At 50.5% G+C, this 11,979-nt stretch overlaps 4 protein-coding genes across 4 annotated transcripts; 3 read left to right on the forward strand and 1 right to left on the reverse strand.

The window, feature by feature from the left end:
- Nucleotides 1-1,161: 1,161 nt before the first annotated feature.
- Nucleotides 1,162-3,873, forward strand: LTR84_008898 (uncharacterized protein; the record flags this gene model as incomplete). Its single annotated transcript, XM_064852441.1, has 2 exons — nucleotides 1,162-1,203; nucleotides 1,312-3,873. 2 exons carry the CDS (start codon nucleotides 1,162-1,164, stop codon nucleotides 3,871-3,873), a joined length of 2,604 nt encoding a protein of 867 aa, XP_064701416.1.
- A 1,565-nt stretch (nucleotides 3,874-5,438) lies between these two features.
- On the forward strand, nucleotides 5,439-5,832 carry LTR84_008899 (uncharacterized protein; the record flags this gene model as incomplete). Its single annotated transcript, XM_064852442.1, has 2 exons — nucleotides 5,439-5,565; nucleotides 5,654-5,832. The coding sequence occupies 2 exons, from the start codon at nucleotides 5,439-5,441 to the stop codon at nucleotides 5,830-5,832; spliced, it is 306 nt and encodes a 101-aa protein (XP_064701417.1).
- A 913-nt stretch (nucleotides 5,833-6,745) lies between these two features.
- Nucleotides 6,746-7,978, reverse strand: LTR84_008900 (uncharacterized protein; the record flags this gene model as incomplete). The annotated part of the gene is made up of 1 exon (XM_064852443.1): nucleotides 6,746-7,978. One exon carries the CDS (start codon nucleotides 7,976-7,978, stop codon nucleotides 6,746-6,748), a length of 1,233 nt encoding a protein of 410 aa, XP_064701418.1.
- A 901-nt stretch (nucleotides 7,979-8,879) lies between these two features.
- Nucleotides 8,880-11,899, forward strand: ALA1 (Alanine--tRNA ligase; the record flags this gene model as incomplete). The annotated part of the gene is made up of 3 exons (XM_064852444.1): nucleotides 8,880-8,961; nucleotides 9,035-11,652; nucleotides 11,726-11,899. The coding sequence occupies 3 exons, from the start codon at nucleotides 8,880-8,882 to the stop codon at nucleotides 11,897-11,899; spliced, it is 2,874 nt and encodes a 957-aa protein (XP_064701419.1).
- Between the last annotated feature and the right edge of the window lie 80 nt (nucleotides 11,900-11,979).

Consider the following 11,979-nt stretch of genomic DNA (forward strand, 5'->3'; position numbering starts at 1 on the left):
TGTTATTGAAATGCCAGAGTTGAAGCCCCATGCACCATGCACATGCCACTGGAAATCTCCGAACGAATCCTACATTGATTTGAGAAGAAAGGGGAGGGTGGAGTGAGCCTGAGCGAGTGACAATGTGGTGCGCCACAGGCACGGCACAGCCCTTCCACTACTGCGCCTCATGAGGTGTCTTTGAAAGCACTGTAGGGCACGGAGTTGAATTCCATATAGTACGAGTAGTGACCGAGGACGAGAAGAGAGTCGATATAAATGGCAGGAGAGCCTGCCTTGGTTGATACGTCATCAGAGAAGGGGATATGTACGTGGGCACCTGCCTCTGTTGCTTAGGTACCTATGAGTAGCTAAGGAGGGACAGAATGCCTGCAATGGAGTCACCAACAGTAGATGCCTTGGGCACCTGAAGTCCCTACCATATCAACCGAGGCCGGGGGTTTAACTGCACACCTATACCGACCTCCCTCAGGTTCGTGCCTAGAGGTAGGTACCTAGGTAGATGTAGATCATAATAATATATGATGGAATCACAGCTGGAGCGAGGGGGCCTTCATCAGAGGCCTTGGTACCTATATACTGCTCAGGTACCAAGTACCCTAGGTGACTACCTACATGCCTAAGTACCTAGGGAGTTGGGTGGCAGGTAGGCCTATAGTAGTTACAATGATACCGACCTAGGTAGAGAGTAGAGATGCATCAAGGTTACCTAGGTACAGGCTAATCCAAATCTTGTACGAGGATTTATGAAGAGAACACTTTGTCGTGATGTCGCCACTCCACATCTGGTCATTATTCATGTTCACTGCGTACAAGTTCGCCGTCGCGTTCGGCACGGGCACGGAACCACTTCTCTCCATCCCTCTCGGAGTCTCTATCAACTTCCAACTTCTAGGTTCCCTAATACCCACCTGTACTTTTATCCCATACCTGTCGTGGAATACCTAAATACCTTGACTTCATCAACTCAACGTAACTCTTCCCTATTCGGATCACGTCACTCATTACCTCCACTCGTCCAGCAGTCTCTCCCTCTCAGTGCCACGCGCAGCTGCCTCCATAACTCTCGTCCACCACTCTGCCAGAAACCGTCTCCCGGTGTTCGACCATGGCCTTTACCATCCTCCAACACCTGTGAATTCGTTCCTTCAATCAAGCAAAATGCCGGTCAGGATGAGGATGAGATGGACCGCTTATGCCGGCGTAAGTCTTTCCCCGACGTTGGCACCATCTAGGTCATGCCACATTACACCTACTAACTATCCCATCTCCCTAATTTCATGCCTTCATGCGCTCACAATCCATTTCTAGGTCTCTTCGGCCCTGGCAGCAGGTGTCATTGTCAAAGCCCTGGCGCAAAGACCCAACTTCTATTCCGCCGCCGTCTACCTCTCTCAATCATCCGCCAACCTCATGATCCTGACCAACCTACTATTTGTCATCGCATGCAGCTTTCTCCTCGGTCTCCAGAAACTCCTTTATGGCAACCTGCGACCCATCGAGGTGGAACAGCTGTATGAGAAGGCTTGGTTTGCCGTCACTGAGACATGTCTGGCTATGACCGTCTTCCGCGGAGAGATTGGCTTGACATTCCTCGCCATGTTCTTTTCCCTGCTTACTGGAAAGGTCTGGGGATGGATAGGAGAAGGTCGTGTCGAAGTCTTGGAACAGCAGCCCCCTCAAAACCCCCGGCTCTTTCATACTCGTTTGGCTCTGAGTCTGGGTCTTGGGGTGGCTTTCGATTTGACCATGCTGGAATACGTCGTGAAACAAGTCTTGCGAATGGCCCGACCTGACATGATGGTCATGTTTGGCTTTGAGTTCGCAGTCTTGTCTATAACAAGCATCAGTACCGCCATGAGATATGCCATCAACTTGGTCGAAATCGGCATTGTTCGAGAACAGAAGAAGCAACGCATTGATGAGATCAAGAAAGAGAGAATGCAAACCGCAGCCACACAGTACCAGGAAGCTCCTGCTCCAGAAACCGCCAACAATGCTTCCTCCGACCCAGACAACCAATCTCCAACCCCCACCCGACTCACCCTAGAGCAGACCATCCAAAATGCATTGAATGAAGCCGTTGATGAGAATGATGTGGAAGTGGAAGGATGGGAGGACAAGGGCCGATACATTTTCTACCTCGACCTTGCGACGGACTTTTTCAAGCTTGTGATTTACCTAGCTTTTTTCTTCATTCTACTTGTTTTCTATGGTCTACCGATCCATATCTTGCGAGATGTCTTCCTGACCATGCGATCTTTCTTGAAACGAATTTCGGATTTTATGAAGTACCGGACGGCGACCCGAGACATGAACGAGAGATATCCCGACGCGACAACGGACGATATTGGTCGAGAGGATGTCTGCATAATATGCCGAGAAGAAATGCGACCATATCAACCACCAGTTGTGGAACAAGGCCAACAGCAACCCCGTCCCAATCCCATGGCAGAGAGAATGCGACCCAAAAAGCTTCCCTGTGGACATGTGTTGCACTTTTCATGCCTGCGAAGTTGGCTTGAAAGACAGCAGATTTGTCCTACTTGCCGGGCCAACGTGGTGCAGACGAATCGCACGACAAACACGCACACGGGAGCCGAACCAGCGGGTGGCCAGGCAGGAGGGCGTCAGGGAGAGGCAGGGCAGCATCAGCAGGGTGCGAGACAAGGACCTCGAGTTTACCAATTTGGTCCCCTGCGGTTTGGTGTGGGCGCGGTCCGAGGTGGAAATATGTTTGAAGAGCTACAACAACAACTGGCAGCTGATGGACGGCCAAACGCTGCCCCTCAGGCTAATGGCGATGCGAATGGTCCCCGTCAATTTGGAATGGGCGTCCGATGGGCTGGGTTGCGAGGACGATCGGCGAGACTTCGATCGCTAAGTACGCGAGAAGGGTTGGATTATGTGGAAGCTCAAATTCGCCGGGAAGTCGACGAGTTACGTCAAGACACCAACGAACTCAGTGTCCTTCGGTCGATGCAAGCTGAGCTACAGAGGATTCGAGCAGCAAGATCTGGCACCACCGCAGAAACGACCGCCAACGCTTCTGGTGCGGCCCAAACGTCATTACCGAGCGTGGTGGCTCCGTCAAGTTCTCAAAGTACGACGGCCACAACCCTCACATCAGACGGCCAACAAAACGTGATTGCAGCAGGAAGTGATAGATTACCTCCAGGACTCACACTTCCAGAGGGGTGGACGATGATGCCGCTACATGCTGTTGGTCAAAATCCACCCTTTCAGACCCCCATGTTCAATGGCCAACAACTACCTACACAGTTGAACTCGACTGGTCCGGTTTTCGGGTACATGCCCTTTAATTTCAATCAGCCTGGATTCAACGGAATGATGCCCATGCCCATGCCCATGCCCATGCCGAATATGCGGCCAGGAGCCACCCCCCAGGCATCAACCACAGGGCGTACTAATGGGGCAACGCCGGCAGCAACGATGGCTACACCCGCGCCCGCCACGGAAAATGGAAGCAATATACATCCCGAATTGGACACTTCTCAGAGATCTGCCAATGCCTTGCAGCAACAGCATGAGCAATGGCTGGCTTCTCTACGAAATGGTGCTGGCAGCAATTCGAATGGTGTTCCCATTCAGCCCACAAGGGAGAATAGTCAAGTTCCAGATGTCGTCAGAAACGGGAACACAGCGGATGATGTGCCATCGAGCAGTCATCCACCGTTACCGGTATGGGGTTCGCCGGTTCCAAGTAATACTGCTGAAGGTAGTAGCAGCAGGACCACTCCATTGACCAATGGAAACCATGGTGAAGACGAAGACCAAGATGAAGGGGAAACATCATCGGATCGCAGGACCAAACATGCTCGTGTGGAAGATTTAGTTGAAGATCCTGATTGATGTGGATGGTTAATATGTATTATTGAATAGCAATCTCCAAGCATAGCGAGGAGCCCGGGCTCGGGACCCAAAAATTCGATTTTGATTTTTTTTTTTGGCCTACTACTATTTCCATGGGTCAAACCTTCTGTTGTAAACACGTAGTACATGGAGAAAGTTGACTATGCGTACCGAGTAGCCTGTAGGTTTGATGATATTCGGAAGACTCGTGGCCATTATTCTCAAAATGTTCCATGCTCTGTGGGTCAAATCTGGAACGGACGCCACTGTTGTATTAGGTAACTTGACACGGGAGAGAGCCCCTGCGTCAACCGTTTGTCGTCACTTGAAACAAAGGCCTTCAAGCATTGGATGGTGGACTAGCTACCTACTCGTAGGTACCTGCCGAGGAGCACTACGTAAGCCTTGGGTCGTTTACCTGCATCAGTAGGTCATTGGCAATTGAACACGGGCACCATGGTGACCACTGCTCCTTCGTTCTCTGTGCTACTGTAGTAGCGACATATTAGGGAGGTAGCCAAGACACAGAGTCAGAAGTCCCTAGGACCTATTGACAGGGCCTCGGGCAACTCATCAGCCTGGAGGCACCATGTGTTTAGGTGTGCTGCGCCACCCAGGGAAGGTTTTCCTGATGAAAAGGTTCCAAGTTCCAGGCTGGAGCTCCCCCCACTTGGGGTCATTCCAAGCGAATCCTTGGGCCAGTCAGTGATAGACGCACCCGCAGATACTCAGACTTGGAGACTCGGTATCCATTATTATTGAGATATGGAGCCCTCCTTCCTCCTTCTCTCCATTGCCTGCCACTGCCACTCACGGCTTGCAAGAACGCGAACTCGTAACCACAACTGAGGCGACAACCTCTGCTAAATAGACTCTGTCTTCTTTCCTGTTCTTTCCTACAGAGTACCATCACTTCAAGTTCTCAACGATTCAGATCCATCCCGTCTGATTCAAGCCATTCCATCCTGCCAACTGTCACGGCACTTCACCTCGAATTGGATCTGCAAGCGAGCCCTGTTTCAATACCAACCACATCCCCTTTGGCCACACCACCACCCTCATCTTCACCAGAACGCCTCTCACTTCCACACTTATTCTTCCACGCCATTGATCCTTCCTGCTCCAGTTATTCATACACTTGATACTTCTCGTCTTCCACCACCAAGTGGCTTTTCGGCGCAGGACGCACGATACCTCATCTCACATTCAATACCATGGACACCACCACTTTGACTCGGAGACAATACTACAGTGATGGCTACTGGTGGTATTCTCCTGTACGTCTCCTCCCACACTCATCCACAAGACCTCTCGACTGACCCAGTGTCCGCACCATTCTAGACTGCATATGCCATAAAATGGGCTGTGATTGCCGCCATTTTTGTTGCCTTCCTAGCATATTTCGTGGGAGGATATCTCCATGCCAGACAGAGGATGAAGAAAGGTCTCCCACCTCTCCGATATCACAAGGTATGGTTCATTCCATCACCCTCGGATTTGAGGAACCAAGGGCATTGTTTCTAACACGAACCGATAAATAGTGGCTAATTCCCCGACGGTCACGCATGGCATTCGCCCAAGCACATCCCGAACACGCCCACCACTTTTCTTTCTACCGTACCCAGCAAGTCCCCTATGGATATGGTCAGAATCAAGGATACCCCATGCCATCCTACGGGCCCCCTCCACCAGGTAAGTCAGCTGCCCACTGATCACGCTCAACAGAGGATTGTGCGAACAAAAGGTCAACATCATCGCTAACACACGTTTTCTTCTCTAGGATATCACGAACCCGAATATGTACCCGCCTACACACCACAAGGCCCGAACAAGACAAACCCAGATCAAAACTACGCCGCTGCACCACCCAGTGGACCACCACCACCACCAAATGCTGCATTCGCACCACCTGCAGGTCCCAGTGTTCCTGAGCGCGCGGCCGGTTCGTGGAGGGCTTGATCGCTTTTTTCTAATGAAGATAAAAATTTGCGGGTTTTACAACTGGTTATTCCACTATTACTATCGAGCATGATGTCTATACCACCGAAGGCGTTTCACTGGTCGGGTTGAAGTTGGTTTGAAATGAGCATGTAGGTTATGGGGGATCGACGATGACGGCCCGGAGTCGAGACTGATTGCTCACAGTCTATGCGCTGCTGTTGACTCTCTGAAGACGGGCGCAGGGTGTTCGAGTGCCAGAGGCCGTGTATACCTGCATAGATCCATACCGAGCGAGGCATGCATGGACCAAGGGGAAGGCTGAATTCCAATTCACAACTTGGCACACTCGACACATCTGTAATTGTGTATTGCATTCCGTCGTGCACCATCCCATATATGACATTCGAACACAAATCATTCACACTCTTACATCCCTCAGGACGTATCTAGCGTGGACGAAATCGAGTAGTCCTAGTACGACAGCCTGGAAACCAAGCAAAGAACTATAGTCTTTTCTTTCACGCTCTTATGTGTTTATTTGTTCTAATTCAGCATTAGTTAACTACTTCCGTAGCAAGGGACCAGCGAATAATCAAACTCCTCGCTCCCGCTTCCATATGAGAGATGAACAAATAGTACAAGTTGGGTTGGGGGACATATCTGTTGAGTTGAGACGTCAAGCCTCGTTTCTTCTCTTCTCTTCTCATCTCATGTCCCAAGCCCCCTAAAACAACTCCAGTGTTTATGCTTCGGGGGCGAATGCTAGTTCCCCTTCTTCTTTTTAAGTTACACGTTCCACATCTTGAGACTTGTTGCTGCATAATAGAATGCGATGCAGTGCCATGCGATCCCCCATGCTTGATTGACTCCTCGTGATTCAGTCCCCAGCCACGAGTCGACCCGATCCAACCAAGGAGAATGGACAGACAGACTATTCGATGTCCATGGCGTCAGGATCAAGGTCGTCGTCGAAATCGCCGGCGACCGATGAATGATCCGTCATGGCGTCGTCGAAGAAGTCGGGGTCGCCGCGATGCTGCTCGAAGAGCGACGACGCCTGGCCTTTCCCCGGAGAGCGGTATTCGCTGAGGAAGACCTGGCGCTCGCGGTCCCGGTCGCGCTGGTCCTCCATGGCCTTTTCGCGCGCCCGTTGCCGTGCCGCGATGATAGTTTTGCGAACCACGTCCTCTGACTCTGGTACGCTGATGCTGGTTGGGTCTTTGTAGAGGACGAGAGCCGTGGCGAGCGGTGGAGTTGTCGATGGGGTTGGGAAGGCGTGTGCTCCTGTGGTGCTTGGGTGGTGGTGGCTGTGTGAGTGCGGGTTTGGAGGGAATGTAAATGCTGAGGAGCCTGGGCCGGCGGAGGGGTCGTTGGAGACTGGTGCATTGGAGGAATTCTGGAGGAGTCGCTGTGGGATGGCCGAGACTTTCTTGTCGATGTCAGGGATGAAGACGGTGTTGCGGCCCTCGGCTTCAGCGGCTTCTATGGCTGCGATCTCGGCCTCGAGGTCGTTGATGATGATTCGGTTGGGGGTCTCGTCAATGGCCATGATTGAGGAGGCAATGGATGAATTGCGGGTGTGGGAGTTCTGTCGGGGTGAGGGCTCTGGTGGAGATAGAGGAAGTTCCCTCGCCGCTGGAGGATCATGGAGGCGGCGGTATGATGAGGCTAATGCGGTTGGCCCTCTCGTTGTGCGTGCTGTCGGAGTTGGTGTTCGTGGTGACGCCAATGTAGGTGATGGTAATAGTGATGGCGATGGTTGTCGGCGTAAGGTTGGATCGGGTGGCAGTGGTGGAAGTGCAGGCCGTACATCGGTGTTTGCTATGTGTGGTCTATATTTTGAAGTCGGACTCGTGGGTGTGAGGATTTGTTGGTAGTGCAGTTGTGATTGCATGTGCAAATCACCATTCTGGTGATGTGCATTAAAATTGCCATTGTTGGCGTTGATATTAAGGTTGGGGTTGAGGATGCCATGTCGTTGCTGATTCAGGCGTAATTTCTTGAATTGAGACGAGATACTACTGTTGGAGACGGAGTCGATGTCATTGGTGTCGACGATGGCATCGACTTTCCTCTTGTTGGTCAAATTGCTTCGGTGTTGATTGACCGTTGAAGGCGAAGGCCATGGTGGAGTTGGTGTGGTTGGAGAATAAGGTGCTGCCATTGAAGGCTTCTATGAGAGTATAATATCTATGTAGAGAACTCGCCAGTAAGAGGAAGGGGACTATACAGAATGGTGAGGAAGATGGTGTGATGCAATGCGGCGCCGACTAAAGATACCTTTGCACGCAAGCAAACCTGAAGATGAGAAGAGAGAAGGGCGAGAAGTGGCATGAGGAGTAACGAGAAAGTTGTATAGAGGCACCAAGGTCAAGCAAGGCAAGGGTACGGTTACCCCGGCGAAGGGTCCAGAAGGTGACAGAGACTCAAGCGAGTTACGAGGACGAGCTGAGAGGACAACTCGGAATTCAAGTTGGAGAAGCATTCAGATGCTAGCAGGAGATGGTACACTTAACGGGTTAGAGCAAGCGCTAGATCGCAGTTGAGCTAATCACTTCCACTCCCGCAACCACACTAGTAATTCTAGTCTACTAGCAGAACCACCACGTCCTTTCCCTCTCGATTTTTGGCAAGAGCGACTGGCTTGACAGCGATTTGAACTGTTATTGAAAGTGCTTGCTCTCAAGGCTCAACCGAAACGACCTTCAAGTTGCAGTCTTTCGGCTGAGTCGCAGACAATATTCAATTGAATGCCAATCGGTGCACGAGTTGCAGCATCAGCAGCGGAAGCTACTCCTGCTAAGATTTGGAGAGGTCCGCCTTCCTACAGCACCACTGGCAGCAGAGTCACCAAAGCCCCTCCTACTATCAGAATTTCGAATTTGAGTCACAGACTGTCCCCCCATCCACTTATTCGACAGCTACAGTGCACCAGACACTCTCCACCACTCTCAACTCTCCTTCGCTCATACTCTCTTCCTTCTGCTGAACATTTATTCCCCTTCCCGTCCACAACTGCACTCACCGTGCGGAGATCGCACACGACCAAATCCACCGCCTCCAATATGGCTCCTACTCGTGAATGGACTGCCCAAGAGGTGCGGGATACCTTTCTCAAGTTCTTTGAGGAAAGAGGACATACTTTTGGTGAGTCCAACAAGTCCACAGTGTTCTTCTCAACAGCCAAATATTTTGGTCACTTACACCAATGTGATTTTAGTCAAATCATCCCCGGTCGTTCCCCTCTCAGATCCTACGCTTCTCTTCACAAATGCTGGTATGAACCAGTTCAAGCCAATCTTCCTCGGAACCGTCGATCCAACCAGCAAAGAAGGCCAGTACAAGCGTGCCGTCAACTCTCAAAAATGTATACGTGCCGGCGGTAAACATAATGATCTCGATGATGTCGGGAAAGACAGTTACCACCATACCTTTTTTGAAATGATGGGCAACTGGTCTTTTGGTGACTACTTCAAGAAAGAGGCCATTTCTTGGTCTTGGGAACTCTTGACAGAAGTCTATGGTCTCGAGCCAGACAGATTGTATGTCACCTACTTCGAAGGCAGTGAAGCGGGTGGCCTAGAGCCTGATCTAGAAGCTAAGGAGCTATGGAAGAGTGTCGGTGTCAAAGAAGATCATATCCTTCCGGGAAACATGAAAGACAATTTCTGGGAGATGGGGGATCAGGGCCCCTGTGGCCCTTGTTCAGAAGTCCACTACGACCGCCTTGGAGGACGAAATGCCGCTCATCTAGTCAATCAGGACGATCCTAACGTACTTGAGATCTGGAACAACGTTTTCATCCAATACAATCGTGAACCAGACAAGAGTCTGCGGCCCCTACCAAACAAGCATGTCGACACCGGTCTGGGTTTTGAACGACTGGTCAGTGTTCTGCAGGACAAGCTCTCCAACTACGATACCGATGTTTTCACTCCTTTGTTCGATCGGATCCAGGAGATAACAGGAGCCAGACCCTATTCAGGGCACTTTGGTGAAGACGATACGGATGGCATCGACACCGCCTACAGAGTCATCGCCGATCACGTCAGAACACTGACCTTCGCCATCAGCGATGGAGGTATCCCAAACAATGAGGGTAGAGGCTATGTTGTCCGAAGAGTTCTGCGGCGCGGTGCTCGGTATGCTAGGAAATACTTTAACGTGGAGATTGGTGACTTCTTCTCCAAGATAGTACCTACCCTGGTCCAGCAAATGGGCGGCATGTTCAAAGAGATTGTTGCTAAAGAGGATGAGGTCAAAGAAATCTTGAATGAGGAAGAATTGTCTTTTGCCAAAACGCTAGATCGTGGTGAGAAACAATTCGAGGTATACGCCCAAAAGAGCCAAGGACAGGGAGCGAAGGGTCTACATGGTGCCGACGTCTGGCGCTTATATGACACCTTTGGCTTTCCAGTTGATCTGACTCGGCTGATGGCTGAGGAGCGGAACCTATCCATCGATGACAATGAGTTCGAGGCTGCAAGATTGCAGGCCAAAGAAGCCAGCAAAGGTGAGAAGAAAGCAGCCAGTGGCCTCCTGAAATTTGATGTTCACGATTTGGGTGAACTCGACATAATGCCAGGCGTCACAAAAACCGATGACTCGTTCAAGTATGGCCGAGAAAACATCACCGCCAAAATCCAAGCTGTCTACCATGCGAAGAAATTTCATTCCTCTACAGAAAACATCCCCGAAGGCGACCAAATTGGTCTCCTTCTGGATCGAACGTGCTTTTATGCAGAACAAGGCGGTCAAGAAAACGATACTGGCCGGATAGTGATCGATGGTCAGGCGGAACTTGATGTTCAGAATGTCCAACTCTATGCTGGATATGTTCTCCACACTGGTTACATGAAGTATGGAGCCTTTTCGGTTGCAGATGAGGTCATTACTGAATATGATGAGCTGAGGAGGTGGCCTATTCGGAACAATCATACCGGAACTCATATCCTCAACTTCGCCTTGAGAGAAGTACTAGGTGATGGTATAGATCAAAGAGGTTCCCTAGTTGCTCAGGAGAAGTTGAGATTCGACTTCAGTCACAAGGCCGGTGTTTCAGGTGCCGATCTGGAAAAGATAGAGCATATTTCAACCGAGTACATCCGTCAAAATTGTGCTGTCTATGCAAAAGACGTGCCTCTCTCAACTGCCCTGGAAATCGCTGGGGTGCGTGCGGTCTTCGGTGAGACATATCCTGACCCAGTCCGAGTGGTTTCGGTGGGTGTGGAAGTTGATGACATTCTGAAAAATGTCAAGGATGGCAGTTGGAACAAAGTCAGTATCGAGTTTTGCGGTGGTACACACGTCAAAAGCACAGGTGACATCAAAGATCTTATCATTATTGAAGAAAGTGGCATTGCCAAAGGCATTCGTCGAATCCTTGCTGTGACTGGTGAGGATGCACATGAAGCCCAGCGTGTCGCTGATGAGTTCGCCGAAAGACTAGACAAATTGGAGAAATTACCTTTTGGTTCAAGCAAGGAACAAGAGGCGAAAACATCCCAAGTCGAGCTCAACGGTCTATCCATATCCGCAGTAAAGAAGAGTCAATTCCGGGATCGTCTCACCAAGATCAATAAAGAACTACTCGATCAACAGAAGAAGGCACAGAAAGAGGAACTCAAAAAGGCTACTGATGCTGTAACTCAATATTTTGAGAAGAACCCGACTGCACAAGCTGCTGTGCTGCGGCTACCAATTGGAGGCAGTGCGAAGATCATACCTGATGTCGTGAAACATGTGCAGACCAAGTTGAAGGACAAGAGTGTCTACGTGCTTGTCGCGGATGAGAAGGACGCTGATGGCAAAGTCTATCACGGTTGCTTCGTGAGTCAGGTAAGACTATTTACATTTGCGACTAAGCTCGATATACTGTTTCGGTTGGTGATTTCATGCTTACTTCTAATAGGATGCTACGAACGCCGGTGTCTCCTCTTCCGATTGGTCTTCTGAAGTCTCCAAACTGGTAGGTGGAAAAGCTGGCGGCAAAGCTCCCGTAGCGGTGGGCACGGGCACGGATGCATCCAAGGTCGACGAGGCACTCAAAGCCGCCACAGATTACTTGGAGAAATTCAAGCTTTGATGAATTTGAAGATGACGAGGAAGAAACTCGAAATCTTGTCTGTTCTTTCCAGCATGAATCTACAAACCACACGAGGGAGG

This window comes from Exophiala bonariae (assembly GCF_035927105.1).
Source record: "Exophiala bonariae strain CCFEE 5792 chromosome Unknown scaffold_34, whole genome shotgun sequence".
In the NCBI taxonomy this organism is placed as follows: domain Eukaryota; kingdom Fungi; phylum Ascomycota; class Eurotiomycetes; order Chaetothyriales; family Herpotrichiellaceae; genus Exophiala; species Exophiala bonariae.